At 45.7% G+C, this 23,600-nt stretch overlaps 1 protein-coding gene across 4 annotated transcripts in view; it reads right to left on the bottom strand.

Annotated features, from left to right (window-relative positions):
* The window catches only part of KLHDC3 (kelch domain containing 3), a 243,539-nt gene that overhangs the window by 74,676 nt on the left and 145,263 nt on the right, over nucleotides 1-23,600 (bottom strand). For all 4 annotated transcript variants that reach the window (XR_003855303.1, XM_029592785.1, XM_029592783.1 and 1 more), the window contains one exon: nucleotides 4,689-4,797. Coding sequence is in view for 3 of the 4 variants with exons in the window: in XM_029592785.1 (XP_029448645.1) it covers nucleotides 4,689-4,797 (109 nt within the window). In the remaining variant the exon portion in view is untranslated. The remainder of the gene's footprint in view (nucleotides 1-4,688; nucleotides 4,798-23,600) is intronic.

Here is a 23,600-nt window from a genome sequence, read left to right as displayed (position 1 = left end):
CGCCGCAGCAGCGACACCTGGAGGGGGAGGCAGGCATCCGCCTGCTGGAAGCCGATGCCGGGTCGGAGCAGCACGTTCGTGGCAAAACTTCTACACGCCGAGAATGCGGCCTGCGCGATGGTCCCTCGCCCCCGGGAATACACCGGGAGCAGAGACCATTGCGCGAGAGCTGAGACGCCAGCTCCCCACAAGCCCCACAGTCAGAACCTCGCGACATCAAAAACCTGCGAAAACGAGAACGGCAGCCGGGCGAATTAATCCGCCCCGTCCGGGTACCCGGGAGAGACAGCAGGCAAGTGCTGGTCAGCGGGTAAAATAAAAGAAAACTTCTCCACAGCGATTTTATTTTTTTTAATTCACATCATGGAGCCAAAACAAGACAACAGCACCTTCCGGAGGAATTAACCTTCTCCAGGAAACGGAGGGGGATAGTGATCAGCCCACTGATTAATACTCCCCCTATTCACCAGGCTGCAGCACTACTCCGGGAAAACGGCCTCAGGGCATAGCCCTGCCGTGCGCCTGCCTGTGGAACACTCAAACCGCTGACCAACTACTTTTTTTTTTTTGTAACTTTATTAAATCCTTAAAAGTTTGATCTAGTCAATAGAGAATCCCCCCAATCAAACCTGGTACCCCAAAGGTAATAAAACTGGTGAGGATCAGGACCGCAGGTAATGTCTCTTTCATCTGCTGGAGTCAGAGATATACTGGAGGATGGCAGGTGGCACACCGGGTTCTATAGGGGGTGCCCTTCTCTTTGGTTTGTTTCTCTCTGACTCCATCTGCTGGAAGGGAGACATAACCCAGCAGTCTGGACTGATCCTGGTACGTACAGGGAATGTCCATTTAATCCTACTCTCTGTTTCCTGTCTTTTAGCCAGTTTGTAATCCACGAAAGGACATCACCACCTATCCCATGACTTTTTACTTTTCCTAGAAGCCTCTCATGAGGAACTTTGTCAAACGCCTTCTGAAAATCCAAGTATACTATATCTACCGGTTCACCTTTATCCACATGTTTATTAACTCCTTCAAAAAAGTGAAGCAGATTTGTGAGGCAAGACTTGCCCTGGGTAAAGCCATGCTGACTTTGTTCCATTAAACCATGTCTTTCTATATGTTCTGTGATTTTGATGTTTAGAACACTTTCCACTATTTTTCCTGGCACTGAGGTCAGGCTAACCGGTCTGTAGTTTCCCGGATCCTGGAGCCCTTTTTAAATATTTGGGTTACATTTGCTATCCTCCAGTCTTCAAGTACAATTGGAGGTCATCTGGGCGCAGAATGCACACCGCGGGACATTATGCGACGCACCCAGGCACAAATTACAGACCTCGTAGGGGTCTGTAATGGACATAGTCCGGGGGCACTGGAGGCATTGGCAAAAACCTGGCGCCGCCATCGGAAAAAACAACCAGCGAACGGTCGATGGCCAGCAGCCACCAGGAGACGGCACAGTCTGAAATAGACTGCTAGGAATGTACAAATTTATGATGCTCGCTAACTACGGCCAGGAGATTGAGGGACCCGGTGCGATGAACTGAGAAAAATTCTCTCGATCATGGCAGTTTTCCAACCAAAGACAAAGTGAGCTCCACATCCACTAGACGAATGCTCTGTGGGAAAGGAGAGACTGAAGAGGGAAACCTGTGTGGATGCGTGGATAGTGGCATGCTAGGCATGTTCAAAGTTCTACAAACTTTGACAAACGTTGTGTGTGCTGGGCTCCATCTGATATCAACCATATGTGATGACTACCACCCTGCTTGTCCTCTGAGAAACTTTTCCCTGTCTCCATTTGCTGGTAGGGAGCCATAACCCACATATCAATTGGACTGGTGTAGCAGAATGAAACGGAACAGGTTGTTTACCAGGTACTCCACTTTCCCTTAGCTTAACAGACACAGGACCCCACACCAATAAGAAGCTGTATTTCTAGAGGCCAATCCTATATCTCCCCCACTCTTACAGGTATAGGACAGACACCCTGGGGGATTGGTTCTTTACCCCTTGCCCTGGAATCCCTCTAATAAGCCTTCATCCTTAAAAACACAGTATACACTCCCTAATAAGAGGTGGTATTCACAGGAATCTCTTCTACCACTCCCCTTTCCCAATAAAAGATTGTATTCCCAGATTTACCTCTCTACATAAAAAATGTCATCAGGAATCTAGTCCCAGATTCAGCCTACTTGTCTGAGATTGCTGTCTGGAGGTACCACTGCTGCCTTGAACTCAACATGGCCAAAAAAGAGCTCCTTATTTTCCCCCAAACCCACCTCCCCATTTCCTCCCTTCTCTATTTCTGTGCATAACAATCTTCCAAGTCCCTTCTGCCATAACTTTGGAGTCCTCTTCGACTCCTTTCTGTCCTTCTCTACACAAATCCAAAACACTGCTAGAATGTGCAGTTTCTTTCTCTAACACAACAGCAAAATCTGTTCCTTTCTTACTGAACACACTACCAGAACCCTTATCCATTCTCTCATCAACTCCTGCTTAGACTATGTAACCTGCTCTTCACAGGTCTCCCAGTGATCCATCTCTCTCCGCTACAATCCATCCGAAATTCAACTGCATGAATTATCTTTCACCAAAGTCACTAAGAACATAAGAAATTGCCATGCTGGGTCAGACCAAGGGTCCATCAAGCCCAGCATCCTGTTTCCAACAGAGGCCAAAACCAGGCCACAAGAACCTGGCAATTACCCAAACACTAAGAAGAACCCATGCTACTGATGCAATTAATAGCAGTGGCTATTCCCTAAGTATAATTACTGTTCTATGTAATGGCAGTGCCAAAAAAATTCTGTTTAATGACACTGTCAAAAAGTTTTAGTTTTCTGTAAACCGATACGATGTGCGAACGGCTATCGGTATATAAAAATCTTAAAATAAATAAATAAATAATTGATTAATAGCCATTAATGGACTTCTCCTCCAAGAACTTATCCAAACCTTTTTTGAACCCAGCTACACTAACTGCACTAACCACCTCCTCTGGCAACAAATTCCAGAGCTTTATTGTGCGTTGAGTGAAAAAGAATTTTCTCCGATTAGTCTTAAATGTGCTACTTGCTAACTTCATGGAATGCCCCCTAGTCCTTCTATTATTCGAAAGTGTAAATAACCGAGACACATCTACTCGTTCAAGACCTCTCATGATCTTAAAGACCTCTATCATATCCCCCCTCAGCCGTCTCTTCTCCAAGCTGAACAGCCCTAACCTCTTCAGCCTTTCCTCATAGGGGAGCTGTTCCATCCCCTTTATCATTTTGGTTGCCCTTCTCCATCACAACTATATCTTTTTTGAGACGCGGTGACCAGAATTGTACACAGTATTCAAGGTGCGGTCTCACCATGGAGCGATACAGAGGCATTATGACATTTTCCGTTCTCTTCGCCATTCCCTTCCTAATAATTCCTAACATTGTTTGCTTTTTTGACTGCCGCAGCACACTGAGCCGACGATATTAAAGTATTATCCACTATGATGCCTAGATCTTTTTCCTGGGTGGTAGCTCTAATATGGAACCTAACATCGTGTAACTACAGCAAGGGTTATTTTTCCCTATATGCAACACCTTGCACTTGTCCACATTACATTTCATCTGCCATTTGGATGCCCAATCTTCCAGTCTTGCAAGGTCCTCCTGTAATGTATCACAGTCTGCTTGTGATTTAACTACTCTGAATAATTTTGTATCATCCGCACAATTTGATAAACTCACTCGTCGTATTCCTTTCCAGATCATTTATAAATATATTGAAAAGCACCGGTCCAAGTACAGATCCCTGAGGTACTCCACTGTTTACCCTTTTCCACTGAGAAAATTGATCATTTAATCCTACTCTGTTTCCTGTCTTTTAACCAGTTTGTAATCCACGAAAGGACTACACCCATATAAACCCCCTCTTCTCAAGTCACTACATTGGCTCCCTATCCGTACCCAAATACAGTTCAAGCTCCTCTTACTCACTACAAGAGCCTTCACTCTGCAGCTCCTCACTTCCTCTCCCCTCTCCTCTCTTATTTAGTTTATCGAGTTTTATATATCATCGTTCGGTTTCGCCATCACAACGGTTTACAAAGTTTCGATGTTTAACAGAGTTTCTCTCTCCCTACAATCCCCCTTGTGTAATCCGCTCATCGGGCAAGTCACTCTTACCTATGCCCTTCTCCTCTACTGCCAATTCCTGACTTCGTGCTTTCCACCTGGATGCGCCTTGTGCTTGGAATGGTCTTCCTGAGCTGATGTGTTATGCTACCTCTCGTGCCCTAATTAAATCCTGTCTAAAATCCCACCTTTTTAAGGTCGCTTTTAAATCTTCTGATTGTCCCACTTACAGGCTTATCAATTTTTAACCATGCTCTTAAATAAAATTTCTAAAGTCTCTTTTGCCCTATATGTTTGTCTTGATTAGAGCATGGCCTGTCTTTTATATGTTGTTGATACAGTGCTGTGTACATTGATTAGCACTGCAGAAATGTTATGCAGTAGTATTCCAGAGATGCTGCGTATCTCTCCTACCCTTACAGATCCAGAACATCCCCCTCCTAATTACAGGCTGCATCCTTAGGCTCTTCCTGCCTCCCTCTTCCATATACAGAGACTGAATGCATGGCTAATGTGAGGCTGTGCCCCAGGAACCTCGCCCCCACACACAGAGACCTGTGCACTCACCTGGTACCTCCAAAGAGGATGATTTTGTCTCCCACCATACAACAGCACTGCCTGCGGCGAGGACAAGGGCCCTTCCCCTTTGGCTCCACCTTCTTCCAGGAAAATGAAGCTGAGGAAGAACAATATTCATGTCAGAGGCACAGAAAGAGAGGTGTACAATGGAAGTTTTCTTTTACACTGTTAATTACTATTCAGTTACTTCTCCCACCAGTCTGCACCACAGGAGACAATGCAGCAGCTGGAGGCTCCACTTCTAAGATTAAAATGCAAGTCATTTCCTCTTCCCACTTTCTCCCAGCAGAGAAACTGAAAGAATACTAAAAACTCAAATGCTTTTAAGTCCTGTAGTTTAAAAAACCTTTCAAAAATAAACTCCCCATATACCTTAAGTGTACAATACATATACTTAAACCATCTACACACTGACTCCAACTGGTAAATGCAGCATTTTCTCCCCGTCCCTAAATAATCACATACAAATAGCTCTAATGCAGGTAAAAATACGCTCACTAGTTCTCTTTATTTCTTGGTATTTATTCTCTGCCATATCCAGCACTCACAGTAGTTACAGAATCAGACACTGTGGGTAGCTTTAATGCAGGTAAAAGTACGCTCGCTAGCTTTCTTGGTATTTATTCGCTGTTGTATCCAGCATGAATGGGGTGCAAAGGGTAAATAGGAAACAGTTATTTACCCTCAACACTAGGATTAGTGGCTACTCCTTGAATCTAGCAACAAGCAGTTTTTTACTTAGCGCACAATAAAACTATGGAATCTGTTGCCAGAGCATGTAGTCAAGGCAACTAACATAGTCGGATCAAAAGAGGATTGGACAAGTTCCTGAAGGAAAAGTCCATGAACAGTTATTAGCCAGAAAGAATTGGGAAAGTCGGCACTTATCTCTGAGAGTGAGATATAAGAAATAGATCAACTATTAGGGATCTATTAGTACCTGTGACCTGAACTGGCCATTGTTCGAGACAGAATGCTGGGTTTGATGGACCTTAGGTTGACCCAGCATGGCATTTATGTTTCTTTCTTTTTTTTTTGTAAACATATTTTATTAGGTGATTGCACAGAGGAAAGCCTTACAATCATACTTGTCAGAACAAAAAAATCAAATAGTCGTCAGATTGCACCATACACAAGACAATATGTACAGACAGATCAGCAATCATCATAACTATGAAATTAGCAATGCAACCCTCAACCCCCCTCCCACCCCGACAACAGAAAAGCAAAATTGCTTACCTTGTAATAGGTGTTATCCCAGGACAGCAGGATGTAGTCCTCACATATGGGTGACATCAGTAATGGAGCCCTATGTACGGAAAAACTTCTTTCAAAGTTTCTATGAAACTTTTGACTGGAACCAGAGTGCCTACTGAGCATGCCATGATATTCCCTGCCACAGGGGTCTCCCTTCAGTCTGTTTTGTAGCAATTAGCGTTAGCCAAAAATAAAATAATAAAACGTATCTGACCCAACTCCGCGGGGTGGCGGGTGGGTTTCGTGAGGACTACATCCTGCGGTCCTGGGATAACACCTATTACAAGGTAAGCAATTTTGCTTTATCCCAGGACAAGCAGGATGCTAGTCCTCACATATGGGTGATTAGCAAGCTAGAGGCTGAGTCATTTTGTCGTGAAGCAACAGTGAAGTATTGTTGTTGAAATGAATCAGCCGAAGATCACAGAAGGTTGGATGTGGAAGGAGTTGGGATTATACTGGAAACAAGTTCTTTAAGACGGATTGTCCGTAGGCTGAATCTTGTCGTCCTTCTTTGTCTAAACAATAGTGAGCTGCAAAGGTGTGAAGAGAACTCCATGTTGCTGCTTTACAAATGTCCAGAATAGGCACAGAGCAAAGGTGTGCTACTGAGGGTGACATCGCTCTTACTGAGTGTGCTTTTACTCGCCCTTGAAGAGTAAGGCCTGCTTTTTCATAACAAAATTGTATGCAATCTGCTAGCCAGTTTGACAAAGTATGCTTACCCACTGCTTTACGGTTTTTTTGGATCATAGGATACAAACAGTTGACTGGATTTCCTTTGGACTGTAGTGCGGTTTAAGTAGAAGGATAGAGCCCGCTTACAGTCCAAGGTGTGTAAGGCTCTTTCTCCCTGGTGAGAGTGAGGCCTTGGAAAGAATGTTGGTAAAACTATAGATTGATTGAGGTGGAATTCCGTTACTACTTTTGGAAGGAATTTAGGATGAGTACGGAGGACCACAATGTCATGTAGGAACTTTGTAAAAGGTTCGTATGTGACAAGAGCTTGTAGTTCATTGACTCTTCTAGCTGATGTAATGGCTATGAGGAATACAGTTTTCCATGTAAGATATTTAAGGTCACAGGTATCTATGGGTTCGAATGGGGAACGCATGAGCCTGGTTGATACTACGTTCAGGTCCCATTGTATGCTTGGGGAATGAAGTGGAGGTTTAAGGTGAGTTAAGCCTTTCATAAATTTACTGACGAGAGGCTGTGTAGAGATAGATGTGTCTCCCAGCTTGTTATGATTAGCTGAGATTGCACTCAAATGTACTCTTACAGATGAAGTCCTAAGACCAGAGTCTGAAAGATGGTGTGGGTAGTCTAGTAGTGAAGTAGTGGGGCAAGTGAAAGGATCTATGGATTTCTGAGTGCACCACAAAGTAAACCGTTTCCATTTGTAGGAATAATTCTTTCTAGTGGAAGGTTTACGTGAAGCTATCAGCACCTGAGATATAGTGGTTGGAAGATCAAGCTTTCAACATCCATGCTGTCAGGGACAGGGATTGAAGGTTGGGATGGCGCAACCGACCCTGATCCTGAGTTATGAGATTGGGAGCTACTCCCAGACGAATTGGATCCCTGACTGAGAGGTCTAGCAGTGTGGGGAACCATACTTGTCGAGGCCAGTATGGGACTATGAGTATCATGGTCCCCTTGTCCTGTTGTAGCTTCACTAGAGTTTTGGTTAAGAGCGGTATCAGTGGATACGCGTATAACAAGCCTGAATTCCAATGGCGAGCAAAGGTGTCCTTTTGTAGGCTGTTCTCCTGTCGAAGCAGAGAGCAGTAATTGTTCACTTTGTAGTTCAGGTGAGATGCAAAGACGTCTATTGTTGGTTGACCCCAGCATTGAAAGATCTTGGTTGCTATCGTTGGATCCAAGGACCACTCGTGTGGTTGGAACTGACGACTTAGGCGATCGGCTACTATGTTGTTGATGCCTGCTAGGTAAGTGGCCGGTAGAAGAATTGAATGTGCTAGGACCCAATCCCAAATCTGTGCTGCTTCCTGGCAAAGAAGGTAGGAACCTGTTCCCCCTTGTTTGTTGATGTACCACATGGCTACTGTATTGTCCGTTTGGATCAGAACAGTCTTGTGTGAAAGGCAGTCCTTGAACGCATGTAGCGCATAACGTATAGCTCAAAGCTCTAGGACGTTTATTTGAAAAGAGGCTTCGAGTTTTGTCCACGTTCCCTGTGTCTTTAGATGACCAATGTGTGCTCCCCAGCCCAAGGTGGATGCATCTGTAGTTAAAGTCACTTGGGGAACTGGTTGCTGAAAAGGTAGGCCTTTGAGCAAGTTGTTCATTGATGTCCACCAGAGGCGGGAGGAGCGTAGTTCCTGCGTTATCTGAATGGGAATGGACAATGGTTGAATGGCTTGAATCCACTGAGATTTGAGTGTCCATTGCATTAGTCGCATGGTCAGTCTGGCCATGGGAGTGACATGAACTGTGGAAGCCATGTGACAGAGTAGGGTGAGGCACTGATGAGCTGTAACTTGAGATTGAGTTCGGAAAGAGTGTGCCAGGAGAGCGAGTGTTTGAGCACAGTCTCTTGGAAGAAAAGCTTTTGCTGTGATGGTGTTTAGGTCTGCACCTATGAATTGTAATAGGTGAGATGGTGTGAAATGGGATTTCTGGTAATTGATGAGAAACCCCAAGGAGTGAAGCAAGTTGACAGTGAGCTTGAGGGAACTGAGAGCTCCTTCTTGTGTCTGACTCCTGATGAGCCAATCGTCTAGATAAGGGAATATATGAACCCTTTGTTTGTGAAGATGTGCCACCGCTACTGCCAGACACTTTGTGAACACTCGAGGTGCTGAGGCTAGGCCGAATGGAAGCACTCGGTATTGAAAATGTTGTCCCTCGATCAGAAATCGCAAGTACTGTCGAAAGATGGGAATGTGAGTGTAGGCGTCTTGAAGATCCAAAGAGCAGAGCCAATCCCCTTTTTGAAGAAGAGGTAGCATGGTGCCTAACGATACCGTCCTGAATTTTTCTTTTTTGAGAAATTTGTTGAGATTTCTGAGATCCAGGATTGGACGTAGGCCTCCGGTTTTCTTTGGAATGAGGAAATAGCGGGAGTAGAATCCTCTGCCCTGCTGAGGCCTGGGAACTGGTTCTATGGCCCTGGCTCTCAGAAGGGTGGATAATTCTGTTCTTAGGATTTTGGAGTGGTGGTTCACTGTCCAAGATTTGATTGGTGGAGTTTCTTTTGGTACAGTGAAAAAATCCAATCAGTACCCTTGAGCTGTAATTGAAAGTACCCATTGGTCTGTTATGGAGGTCCATATATGATGGTAATTGGTTATGTGACCTCCCAATGGTAATTCTGGAAGTGGATTGTGAAAGGGGCTTCTGCTCTCTGGTTGAATTTCAAAAGCCTGATGTTGACGCAGTCTGAGCAGGTGGTTGAGGCCTAGTAGGCCTTTGTTGAGCCTAGGGACGCTGAGTTGGACGAGCTTGTCTTGTCCGGCTTGTTGGTGGGTAGTAGCGTCATTGGCGGTAGTAAGGCCTTCTGACATCTCTTCTAGGAAGTCTTCTAGAAGGTGGTTGTGACTCTTGAGGAATCAGTGATAATTGCTTGAGAGTTTCCGTGTGGTCCTTTATGGTGGCCACTGCTTCCTTGACCTTGTCACCGAATAGGTTCTCACCTAAACAAGGAAGGTCGGCTAATCTCTCCTGAACTTCTGGCCGTAACTCAGAAGCTTTCAGCCAAGCCCATCTACGAGCCATGATTCCTGAGGCTGACAAACGAGAAGCGGTCTCAAAGCTGTCGTATGTAGCTCTGACTTCGTGCTTGCCTGCTTCTAGGCCCTTATGCACGAGTTGTGAGAAAGGTTCTTGGAATTGCTCTGGAAGATCCTGGGTAAGGCCTTCTACCTGCTTCCAGAGGTTGCATTGATATTGGTTCATGAATAACTGGTATGAATTTATTCTTGAGACCAACATAGCACCTTGAAAGACCTTTCTGCCTAGACTATCCAGGAAGCGACTGTCTTTTCCTGGTGGTGTGGAAGCATGTGTTTTGAGCCTTTTAGCCTTTTTCTGGGCTGACTCAACTACCACCGACTGGTGTGGTAGTTGAGATTTTTGAAAGCCAGGAATTGGCTGGACTAAGTATGTAGCATCTGCTCTCTTACTGACTGATGCTACTGATCCAGGGTGCTCCCACAATCTGTACACGAGCTCTTGCAGCACCTCATGTACTGGTATAGCCAGTATTTCCTTGGGTGGATCTACAAACTGTAGCACCTCTAATGTCTTCTGTCTGGAGTCAATCTCAGAGAGAAGCTGAAAAGGTATAGTCTCAGACATGTCTTTTACAAAATTGGAGAAAGAAAGATCTTCCGGAGGTGACTTTCTCCTATCTTCTGGAGGTGAAGGCTGAGATAAGATGTCCTCGTCTGTAGAGACATCTGAGTCAGAATCAGTTGCAGTGTCTCTTGGATGACCTGATGGTCTAAAAGGCATAGATGGAATGGAAGGAAATCCTGGAGATTGTGGTCTCCGAGGTGGTACAATGCCAGAAGGACCTGGTATTGGTTCTGGCATGGAGCCCTCATCCATATCTTGTGGTTTCTTGGCTACAGCCTGGATTAGGGTGTCCAACTTCTCCATCAGAGGCTGAAGAATAGAGACCTCTGGAATCGGCATTGATGGCTTAATCGGTGCTGGCGGTGGAATCGGCATCGAGGGTATCTGTGTCGGAACCGACAGCATCGGTGCCGGAATGGCCGGTGACATCGGTATCGAGGATGTAATATCCATCGGTACCGGAATCGGCATCGATGGCATCGCTGGTGTCGAAGGTTGTGGCCTCGGTATCGCTTCGAGGAATGCGTCCCATACCGATTGACGTATGTAAACATCAAGTTCCGCCCACATGGCTGGTGAGATCAGAGCAGCCATGGGGGGAGTCGGTAGTGGCGATGCCGGTACCTCCTCAGAGCCCTGAGAAGGTACGGTTCCCTGCACCGGTATCGGCGGGGATCGCCTTGGTATTGATGGCTCCGGAGCCTGTACGTCCGAGGTTTCTTAGCAGTCGATTCCGTCTCCGATGGCACAACGGGTATCGGGTCGACGGTCGACGTGTGCGGCCTTCGATGCCGATGCTTTTCTTTTTCTTTTGCCTTCTTGCTTCCCGATGTCGATGCCCTTGATGATGGAGAGGGGGAGGAAACAAAAGCATCTCCTGACTCACCTGGGACTTGCTTCTTTAACACCACCTTACAAATCGATCCAGCCGGAGACGATTGCGTTGAGGATGATGCTGCAGGTAAAAGCTGAATTTTGAACAGCTGTTCCATCTTCTCCATCCGGAGTCGACGTCCCTTCGATGTCATGGCGGCACATAAGGGGCAGGCCCTAACATCGTGGTTCTCACCAAGGCAAAGAACACAGTCTTGGTGGGGGTCTGTAGTAGACATATTTCTGGTGCACATAGGGCACTTTTTGAATCCTGAAGCCATTCTGAGGTCGGACAGCCGTCGACGACCGATGACCAGGAATAAAGCAGTCAAAAAGAACGGTACGGATCCGCGAATAAGGAAAAAACTTACCGCGATGGTATACTAAACGGGAGACCCTTGCGGCTGAAGTTTTTCCAAACTTTTTTTAAAGTTTATAATTGTGGAGAATTCTCCTCAGGACTCCTAGTAACTGCGAGGCTAACAGCTCCGCGGAAAAAAGAAGACTGAAGGGAGACCCCTGTGGCAGGGAATATCATGGCATGCTGGGCATGCTCAGTAGGCACTCTGGTGCCAGTCAAACGTTTCATAGAAACTTTGAAAGAAGTTTTTCCGTACATAGGGCTCCATTACTGATGTCACCCATATGTGAGGACTACATCCTGCTTGTCCTGGGATAATAGAAACAACCATTTAATGAGTGACAATAATACATAACTCCAAATGAATTGGGCACCAGAGCACGTTAGGACTGTTGGGGAGTCCCAAGCCTAGTGAGAAAAATCAGAGAGTGAGAATATCTGTCTAAGCAAACCAAACTCTTCACTGCGGGACGCCTGAGCTGTGATCCACAGGTTCCCCCTGGGCCTGATCCTCCATCCAATTAATATAGGGTTCCCAGGTTGCAGCAAAAGGTTTCATTCAATTGTGATGTACTGCCGTATGGTGTTCCAGTTGGTATACATTGTGTAAACTATGTAAAACTTGAGCGAGACTAGGTATGCCACTTGCCTTCCAATGTACCGCTAATTCAATCCTGGTAGCAATAAAGACTTGTTGTATAAACCTCTGTTTGGATTTATTCACCGATGCTAATGGCATGGTTACCAAGGCATGCCACAGCTTAACCTCTAAAGGGGCTTGAAGGATGTGAGATAGCCACTTAATTATCTCAGCCCATAAGCTGCTAATTTTCCCGCATTGCCACCAAACATGATAATAATCTCCTGTCTGTCCGCACTGTTGCCAACAAGCATCAGATATGATGGGTTTGAATCTATGGAGGAGCGAAGGGGTATAGTGCCAGCGATACAACAGTTTGTAACAGTTTTCCCGTAATTAGCGGAAATGGAGCACTTGTGTGTGATCTTGAAAATTTGGGAGCAAGCAGCATCGTCTAAGGAGTGGCCAAAATCAGCCATCCACGTCTTCTGTTGGCAGAACTGTCCTGGTGCCCTTCCCGCCAATAAAGTATAAGTTTTTGAGATAAGACCCTCATCTTATGTACATTTAGACAGTAATGATAAAACAATGTGACAGTGAGGCGCAGAGTACCCTGTCTCATGGCCCTTTTAAGAAAATGATATATTTTAGCATACAATAAAAAATCCACATCTATAAGACGGTAGTGAAAGCGAAGTTCCTCCCGTGTCATTATAGAACCCTGAGCAAGAATGTGTTCTACACATCTAATACCAGCTTCAAGCCATAGTTTTGATGCCTTGGCATCTGACTCCAGCAGATGGCAGATGTACCTCTCCCTATGAGGATTGTTGTACTTTTGGAAGGAGAAATTCTGCATTTAGACTGGAGAAAATAATTGAGCCCCGCTCTCCTGTGGTAATAGCTAAAGGTCCCTTCCCCAGTTGAGAATTCCTGAGGCGATTTCAGAGATCCCTCAGAGGCATGCCTTGGTCGGGTAGCCAGTTCCTGGTGTGGGCTTTGCTGCTTGAGCAGTTGAAAGGTAGCGGGTGCAAGAAACTGAGTGCGGTGGTGACGGCCAAAGCCCTCTACCCCCACAGCTGGAGACCATCTCTGTACTCAGCTGGTAAGCGCTGAGCCCAGGTAAGTTTAAAAAAAAAAATTATCAGTTGAGATGATTGAAGAGATTTTCGGTAGGTTTTCCTCCGTTCTCTGTGCTCAGTGTGCTGTGCTGTCGTCGTTCCTGCTCCCGTGGGCCTAAGGGGATTTGGGCTTCTGAGTGGGCTGCTGCTAGGCCCCGCTTTAGACTTGGTCGGCACACCACATGGTAGGCCACGTCTGCACCATCTTGCACGTGTTTCTGTGCGTGCAGTACTGCCCTCCGTAGGACGTTGTTACGCACAGTGCACGTAACGGCGTGGATATATGCGCACAACTCTGAAAGCGCATGATATAGGAAGAGCTGTGCGCATGGGCTGAGCATGCGCCTCAATGCGCGCTATTTAGGTGCTCAAATTTTGGGTGCATACATTTTTTAGGCACGAGCCGATCGAAAGTATGGTTTCTGCCGCCAATGGCGCAGACAACCAAGAAGCATAAGTGCCTTGCTCTGCATTTCTTGTCATGTTGTGTCATCACAGCCTGACCTGGATTCCAACTTGTGTCAGCAGTGTGAGGAAGCCCAAAGCAAGCTGGCCTCCCCAGACTTTGCTAAGCCCAGATCCTCCCATTCAGATGATGGGTTTGTCACAGCCTTCAACTGGAAGTACTCTGGTTCTGAATACCCCTTACCTGGATCATCCGTGGGCGAAGGAAACTCAGCTGGACCTATCTCCTGGGCTAGGCATGGACCCAGCCACCTTTCTTGGGTAGCATTTTTCCAGGGGCTACAAGCCTTTGTATAGGTGCAGTCTATTACCTCATTTGCCCCTGTCAGGACGGAACCTCAGTCGCAACCCCTCCCTCTCCCAGTCCTATCGGCAAACCTCGAGGCATGTCTTGCCTAAGGGTGTCCCTAGAAGAGACCCTGATGGCACAGATGAAGAGGAGACGGGTCCCTTGGAAGAAGGGGAAATTCCACCCAGGTTGGAACCGGATCGAGCACATTACGGATTTTTCATAGAGAAGACTTGCTGGCCCTAGTTTCCCAGACCCCGAAGACACTAGGACTTCCTGGGGCAAACTCTGACAGAACCAAAGAATCCCATTTTGATTTCCCTGCATAAAGCCTCTTGCTACTTTCCAGTACTGGAAGCCATCCAGGAGTTCCTGGGCATACCCAGATCAGTCCAGGCAAGTGGTTTTGGCTCCCTCCCAGCAGATGGAGTCAGAGAAACAAACTTTGAAGCACTGCTGCAGGGCAGAGAGTGCCACCTGCAGTCCCGCTCAGTATTTCTCTGACTCCAGCAGATGGTGGAGGTGCAACACTGCAGTCTGAGATAGAGAAAGAGAGAGATTGAAGTAGGAGAATTTTGGAGGAAGTTCTCTGAGGTGTTAGGCTCCTTGGTGGACCATCCCTCAGGTTGAGCCGGGCGTCCAGGGTGTTGGGAACCCTGCCTTGTGCTCACCCACATCGTGCCAGGGGACTGGTTCCCTCAGGACCTCCGAGGCCTCTGTCTGCAAGGCCCCGGGATCAGGGAAGTACCCACCACAGCAAGTAGAATCTCTTGAAGGGCAGCACCTTTATTTTATTTTTTATTCTACTTTTAATTTTTCTTTTAACTATCTTAACTATATCTGTAAGTTATAATTTTATACTCCTAGGTTTTATAATTCATATTTAGTTTCATTTTAGAAGTTTAATTAATTTACTGTCTTTTAGTGAATTTTATATTTATGAGAAATTGTAATTTTTCCTTTCTCTCTATGTTATTGTAATGTAGAAATTGTGAACCGTAGAGATGGACTTTGTCTAATCAACGGTATATAAAAACGGTTTAAATAAAATAAATACATAAAATCCTTCACAAACTAAAACTGTGAAGGATTTCAAAGGAGCATGGGATAAACACTGTGGATCCCTAAAGGCTAAGGATGGGAATGAATGAAAAGGCTTGGGGGTAACCTTCATAGAGCGGCATTTTCTACCATGCAAAGCTTGTTGGGCAGACCGGATGGACCATTTTGGTCTTTTTCTGCTGACATTACTATGTTACTAAGTCCCCTAGATCCAGGTTCCTCCCCGGGAAGTTTGTCATGAGAGCAACCCAAAGGGTCGAGGCCAAAAATGTGAAATACTTCTGACAGCATCTGTTCTATGTGTCCCGCTTCATCTGCATCTGTGACATATTCCTCAATTCTTCTGTCTATTTCTGCCACCAGATGCGGGGAAACGTCTTTTTATTTATTTATTTTATTTTTTCTATACCGACATTCCTGTAAAAGTACAAATCATATCGGTTTACAATGAAACTTCAATTTCGCTCTAAGGCGGTACATGGAACAATGTGGTCAGTTAACAGTAGAAACACTAAACGTAACCTAAAGCTCTAGAAACTAGTTTTAACAATCTAAAACTCATGAAACTCGTATTAACAGAAAATACAATAAATAATATAAATAAAGCAATATAACTGATGTGCATAAATAAGCTCAGGGGACGGAGGTAAAGAGGAGAAGGTAGAAGGGGGGGAAAGAGAAGGCAAGGAAGAGGAATGCAGTGTCTAGCCGGAGGGGGGGAATGGGAGAGTTAGGAGAAAGGCGAAGGGGGAGAGTGACTGGATGTAGGATTTGCTTGGGAGAGCTCGGTTGAAGGCAGGTTCAAAAAAATTTACAATATTTTTGTAAATATTAGGCCAATTTTAAAGGCTATGCCTAATCTATTCTTCCTCAAACTTGGAAACATGAACTATACCCATTGACTTTATATACAAAGCTGAAATAGCTGTTTCCCACATAGCTGCTTTTTTTTTTTTCAAAATTTCTTTATTGTGGCATGATAATACAGATAACAACATCCGAAAATAACCATATATCCCGTACATACCACCAGATTTTCAATTTTCAAGCCCCCATCCAATTAACTAAAACACCAACCCAAAAACAAAACTGAACCATCCCCCACCTTCTTCCCCCCAAATCCTCCCCCCCCCCCTCCCCTGGCAGAGAACCTCATATACAACTAGAACGTGACATCACAGCTTAGTAAAAAGTCAGAATACGTATCATGTGTACCAATAACATCACCCCATAACAGGAACATAAACAGGAATATGAACAGAAATAGAAGCAGGCCTGGTCCCAGCACGGCAATCATTGTCAAAAACTGAGAAAGAGGCATCTAGGTCACTACGGAGGAACTTATAACCCGACGTTTTATGGTCGTCAAACCATATTTAGTTCTACCAACGGTGCCAAAGATTGAACGTTGGAATTGAGAGTCTTATAATATGGGCCCCATATCGCTCGAAAGTCACCTTTTCTGCGAGGCCGGAAAGATTTGTACAAGGAACCATATTCCAGTTGAAATAGGTCTGTCAATAAAACATTTCCACTCAGCTGTGGTCGGAGGACTCTCATCTATCCACTTTAAAAGAATGCATTTCTTTGCTATCAAACAGGCTTTAGAAACAAAACCAATATTGTCCACATTGAGACTAGTGTCCCCGATATCATTGTTCAAAATACAAAACGAGCACGCCCACAGGACTGTCTCCTGTAGTATCACACTTAATTGATCACGGATAGCTTCCCAAAAAGCAGCAATCTTCGGACATTCCCACAGACAGTGGATCAATGAAGCAGGCGAATGAGCACACTTTAAACATTGCGGTGAAGCAACGCAACCCATCAGGTGAGCCCTCGCTGGGGAATACACAATACGATGAAAAATTCTCTGTTGCAGTTCACGGAGACTTATGTTATTAGTGATTTTAACAATTGAAAGATAACAGTCTCTTAACATTCGTACCTCTAAAGTCTCCCCGCAGTCCCTAGACCACTTAGGAAGTAGAATCAGATATACAGAGTGTGGAATAATAGAATGGTAAAATTGATATAGACAGGACAGGGATCCTTTCCGGGATTGAAAACACTCCACCAAAGAATCATAAGTAGCACTGGTAATGGCAGATCCAACCGAGCCCTTCAGGGAAGCAGATACAGCAGCCTTCAAGTGGCCATAGAGAAGGAAGTGAGAAGGCTGAAAACCAAGCGTCTCTTGGCACTGTGTGAAAGTATAAATCTGTCCAGACTTGGAGTCTAATATCTCTCGCAGTTGCCACAGCGAGGAGATGTTAAAGCTATGGTGAGCTGGTAACATTTTTTGCGATTCCGGTAGGGAGCATCTCAGGGAAAAATGCGGGGAAATATGCCTAGGTAAGCCCAAAAGTTTCCTGGTAGAGCCCCAAAGTTTCCGCATTGTGAGGACCAATCTATGCCCCAGATAGGGCTGTGAGGACTGAGGGGCCAAAGCATGGAGGACAGAAGACGGGTCATCCGGAGAACATAAAGCCCGTATCAAATTGGGGTCAGTATATTCCTGGGTACCCAGAAGCCAATCCCCCAAGAATCGTAAGTTTGCTGCCCATGAATAGAGTACAAAATCAGGAAGGCCATAACCACCATGATGTTTCTGAGCAGTCATCGTGGAATATGTTAGGCGGGGACGCTTATTATTCCAAATAAATTTACGTATGATAGATTGTAACCTCTTGTTATCTTTAGAAAGAAATAAAAACGGTAACATACTCAATTTATATAAGATCTGCGGAGCAATAACCATTTTAATGACCGCAATGTGCCCCTGAAGGGATAGGGGGAGATTCTGCCAGCCCGCTAATGTTTTTGCGGCTTTCTCTATAGCCGGGATAACATTCAAGCCGTACCACTTCTTAGGGCTAGGATGGATTAGAATACCTAAATACTTTATGGTCGGGGCGGCCCCATTTGACCGGGAGAGGCGGCCCACTGGTCCCTCAAGTCTCCCCCAAGTCTAACGCCTCGGTTTTATCTAAATTCAGTTTTAAAACCCGAAACCTTCTGGTAAGAATGAAAATAGCCAATAGCAGCCGGAGGGCTCTACGCGCATGTGATAACAAAAAGCAGGATATCATCGCAAAAGCAAGGTAAGAAATGTTTGCCCATTTACAGTTATACCTGTAACTGACAGAATCCATCTTTAACTTGTACACTAAGGGTTCCACCGTCAATATAAACAACAGAGGGGGATAGGGGGCAACCCTGTCTTAGTGCCTCTCTGTAAATAAAACTCCCCAGAAAGTGGCCATTCACACAGGATTCGAGCAGAGAGGGGATTAGTATATACAATAAGGTGAGTATACTCATAAATTCTCCCACAACAAAGCCCAATTTGGTCAAAACCTGCTTAAGGAAGGGCCACGCCACCCTATCAAACGCTTTCTCAGCGTCGCATGCGACCAAAAGAGGGTCCACAACATGCCGTGTTTGACAGCACTCTAAGGCTGCCAAGACTTTGTGCATGTTAACTGTGGATCGTCTCCCCGCTACAAACCCCACCTGGTCCGATGATACTAACAGAGGCAAAATGGGTTTCAAACGATTGGCCAGTATTTTCGCAAAAATTTTGATATCTAAATTTAACAGCGAAATTGGTCTGTAGGAGGATGCCAACAAAGGGTCCCGTCCTCCCTTCGGAAGTACAACTATAGTGGCCACCCGCATGGAGCTGGGCATTTCTTGATGATCGGTCATGCTTTCAAAAACATTGCAGAGGATAGGGGAAATCTCATCTACCAAGGCTTTATAAAAAACCGAGGTCATTCCGTCAGGACCTGGAGCCTTATTGGCAGGTAGCGACCGAATCGCCTCACAGATCTCGAAGACTTCAATGGGGCGCTGTAACCGTGCCTGCTGATCCGCTGACAGGCTCGGTAAAGGAAGCTCCCGTAAGAAGTCCGCGATGGTCTCAGCATCCACTTTATCCTCTGAATATAATTTACCATAGTAAGCAGAAAAAATGTCCGCTATATCCGAAGAAGTAGATTTAATAGCCCCTGCTGAATCTTTTAAATTGGCAATGAATTTAGAGGAGTCTTGCGTTTTCAAAAGTGACGCAAGTAAGCGCCCCGTCTTATTTCCAAATCGAAATAAGAAAAATTGCTGAGCCCTGAGTTTCCGTTTAGCTCGCTCATGCAATAAGTTATTAAGAGCAGTACGCGTTTCCTTATATTGCGCAAGCTTATTGGCATCCTCCTTAATATTAATTTGTCGCTTAAGCCACCTTAATTGTTTCTCCAAAGAAATAAGATCTTTGTCAAGTTGCTTCTTTTTGAAGCTCACATAACTGATAATATCACCGCACAACACACACTTTGCAGTTTCCCACAACAGAATCGGTTGAGCAAGATGTTGCTGATTGTCCTTTAGAAATTCGCGCCATTTCTTTAGGAGAAACGTCGAGAATTCCGGGTCAGTAGCCAGAAAAGCTGGTAAACGCCACTGAGATTGGGACCCTCCAGCCCTCTGGCCAAGAGTGCCCACCACCGGGCAGTGGTCAGAGACCAATAAGGAAGCGATAGAAGACCCTGTAAACCTAGAAAAAAGGGACTCAGAGATTAACAATAAATCAATCCGAGATCTGGCATCATGTGCTCGAGCCAGGTGAGTAAATTCACGTTCCTCAGGGTGTAAAACCCGCCAGAGATCCAATAATTGGAGGTGTTTACATAGAAAATTGGGACCCTTGTTGAGACTCACCGTATGACCCCTCCTTGGCGGTTGTCTATCTAACTGAGGGTCAATAGCGAAATTGAAATCCCCTCCAATTACCATAGGAAAGTCCCCCAATTGTGTGAGATGAGAAAGCAAAGTGGTATAAAATACATGGTCGTACGAATTGGGGGCATACACAGACACCATAATGATTGGGGAGCCCATCAGGACGCCCTTCAAAATGAGAAATCGACCCTGAGGATCTGCCAGTTGGCTCTGTATTTGGAAAGAGGTAGCCTTGTGGATTAAAATAGCTACTCCTCTACTTTTGGATGTACCAGTAGCAAAAAACACTTGTCCCACCCACCTCTTGCGTAACTTACGGACCTCAGATTCAAGCATATGAGTCTCCTGGAGAAAAGTGACTTGGGCATGGAGTCTAGCCAGCCGTGTCAGCACTTTTTCTCGCTTTATGGGAGTACCCAAGCCCGCTACATTCCACGTTACTATCTCTACCGCCATGGGTCCAGACAAAAAGGATACCTGTGCAGCAACATCCCGTCACTTTCCCCCTGTTGGAGCAAAAAATGGTTAGCACACAGATAAAATATCATCACATATCCCATTACAGGTACTAGAAACCAAAAACCCCTGAAATTCTCTGCCATATACCCCCATGAACTCCCTGAAACCATAACCAAGAAAATAAGCAAAAACAGAAAGAACCCTCCCCCACTCAACCCCCCACTCCTGGTGAAGGAGAGAAAAACATGGGAATCCAAAAAATCCCCCCGTCTCTCAACTGAACCAAAATCCAGAGGCAAAAAATCCCCACAAACAAGAACCAGAGACCCGAAAATGGGTCGGAGATCACACAGGTGTAACCATGTGCATGGCTGCCACCCCACCGATCAGAAAACTAAATGAGCAAATTAGAGCAAACTCGCAGGTCGTTTGCTGCAGCACTATATATCTCTGAGGAAGAAAAACAATAACCACCAAAGCATGTTCTCTAGTCACTCCAGAAGGAGAATATACAAAAAGAAGAGCCAGTCTCTGCTGGAGGGTCCAGAAAATCCGTGATGTAAAAAGAAAAAAACCAGCGTAGCACTAGGCCCACAACGTGAGATGTGAAACATCCCCCATGTCCAGAATGTCAGACCCAGCGGAATACTCACAAAACAAAAAAGAGAAAAAAAAAATAGAAAAAAAAAATAAATAAATAGGAGTGCAACTAGGGCTTGTAAATAAACTGATGAGTACTCTTCAAGCCGCTGCAACAAGATTTACGCCAGAAAATACAAATAGAGCATACGAAGCGTCTGGGAGAATGTGTTTCAGGATGGCTCCGAAACGTCCAAAGAGGAAAGATGTGCCACAAAAGATTGAGCCTCAGCAGGCGAAGTAAAATATTTATATTGACCCTGATGAGAAATACGAAGCCGCGCTGGGTACAACAGCGCAAATCGAAATTTCTTGTTGACCAGCTCACTGCAGACTCCATTAAAAGCTTTACGCAGCAAAGAAACACGCGGTGAGAAATCTTGAAAGACGAATATGCGATGAGATTCATAGAAAAACTCCCTCTTTTTCCTGTAATGCTGTAGAACCAGTTCTTTATGAGCAAAATGTAAAAAACGTGTCAAAATCACTCGGGGTCTGTGCGCTCCATCGCCAGCCATTTTCCTGCCCACCCTGTGGGCGCACTCCAGTAGGCCCCCCGAAGGCGAGGCGAGAGAAGGGACTAAACCCAAAAGCCAGGCTTCCAGGAGACGCGGCAGCTCAAGATCAGGCAGGGACTCGGGTATGCCCACAAACCGCAAGTTATTCCGCCTCGAGCGGTTTTCGAGGTCATCAATCTTCTCCGCATCGGCTTTCGCTTGTTTTTCCAGCAAGACAACCCGGCCCTCAAGCGCGTTTATGTCGTCCTCTGCCAGGCTCACGCGTCCCTCCACTTTCTCCACCCGGGCGTCCATTTCCACGAACGATGCTCTGACTTCAGCGATCTGCTCAGAGATCTGATGAAACCGCATATCGAGGGCATTGACGACCGCGTTGGAAATTTTATCCTCCAAAGAGCTGTCCTCTGGCGGCTCAGTCATTTTCGGGGAGGCGGCCATCTTGGATGCCACGATCCGCGGTTTCTCCCTGTCCTTTCGCGCAGGTTTAGACGCCATAAAAGAGCTCCCCTTGGAATAATTCGATGGCGGAGAGGATCCTGATGACATACAGCGGGGTCTCGAGGAAAAAAAACCGGAGTAAGCTCAAATGTAAGTAGCGTTTAGCGGGGGTGGCAGCCGGAGCCCTGACAGCTGCAGCCTATCAGGCCCACCACATCACGTGATCTCCCACATAGCTGCTTTTAATGGAGTCCGTGCACATGTGCTGGGAACCAGTGCATTAATTATTCTCCATCTGATATCAGGATTTAAGAACACCCACCACACCTTCAATTCCAGCAATCTTACTGCCTAGCCATATAACTATGTTCCTAATATTAGTGGGTGTTGAACCAATAACAGCCCTTATTTGAGTTATGTGGCAATTAAAGCTGGTGCAGCAGCTTGTCTGACAGAGGTTGCTCCTACTACAGACCTCATCATAGTAAAGCAAATGTTGTTTACCTGTAACAGGTGTTCTCACAGGACAGCAGGATGTTAGTCTTCACATATGGGTGACATCACAGGATGGAGCCCAATCACGGAAAACTTCTGTCAAAGTTTCCAGAACTTTGACTGGCCCCTACTGAGCATGCCCAACATGGCACTAACCCTGCAGCCAGCAAGGGTCCCCCTTCAGTCTTGTTAAAAAGCTACAGGTAGTGCAGACAATAAAATAAGAAAACGTTACGAACCCAACACCACGGTGCGGCAGGCGGATTTCGTGAGGACTAATATCCTGCTGTCCTGTGAGAACACCTGTTACAGGTAAGCAACATTTGCTTTCTCACAGGACAAGCAGGATGGTAGTCCTCACATATGGGTGAGTACCGAGCTGAGGATGTCTGAGCATGCACCAAATGTACTCAGGCGTGCAAGGCACTAGGCCTGGGATGAAATTTGGCTGAGGGCATCCGGAACCCCACCGGGCAGGTGGAAGGATGTTGGTACGTCACGTTGTAAATAGGTTGAGCAAGACAAACTGGCCAAAGATGGAATCTTGTCTTCTGGCTTTGTCTAAGCAACAATGGGCTATAAAGGTATGGAGAGAACTCCAGGTGGCAGCCCTGCAAATGTCAGGAAGCGGCACCGATCGTAGATGTGCTACTGAAGTCGCCATGGCCCTCACAGAGTGTGCTTTAACATGGTCTTGAAGTGGAATGCCCGCTTGCTGATAGCAAAAGGATATGCAGTCCGCCAACCAGGAGAAGAGAGTCTGTTTACCCACAGGCTGCCCCAATTTGATAGGATGGATAGAGACCAACAATTGAGTGCTTTTCCTGTGGGCAGCTGTATAGTCTAGGTAGAACGCTAGAACTCGTTTGCAGTCAAGGGCTGCTCTCCTGGATTGGAATGGGGCCTGGGAAAAAAGGTAGGTAGTATAATGGATTGATTGACATGAAACTCCAAAACTACCTTAGGTAAGAATTTAGGGTGAGTGCGGAGTACTGTCCGGTCCTGCAAAAGTTTAGTGTAAGGCAGATAAGGTAACTAGAGCCTGTAATTCACCAACTCTGTGAGCGGAAGTGATTGCCAAAAGGAAAATCACTTTCCATGTGAGATATCGAAGGTCACAGGATTGAAGAGGCTCGAATGGTGGTTTCATGAGCTGACCCAAAACTAGGTTGAGGTCCCAAGGGGTTGTACTGATATGGGAACATCCCCGACACCTTTATGGAAGGCGGCTACCGCACTGACATGCATCCTGATGGAGGAAGTTTTTAGACCTGACTCTG

This window comes from Rhinatrema bivittatum, chromosome 3 (genome assembly GCF_901001135.1).
Source record: "Rhinatrema bivittatum chromosome 3, aRhiBiv1.1, whole genome shotgun sequence".
NCBI lineage: Eukaryota > Metazoa > Chordata > Amphibia > Gymnophiona > Rhinatrematidae > Rhinatrema > Rhinatrema bivittatum.
Note: the sequence above shows the minus strand (reverse complement) of the source record. Positions and strands in the feature narration are given on the sequence as shown.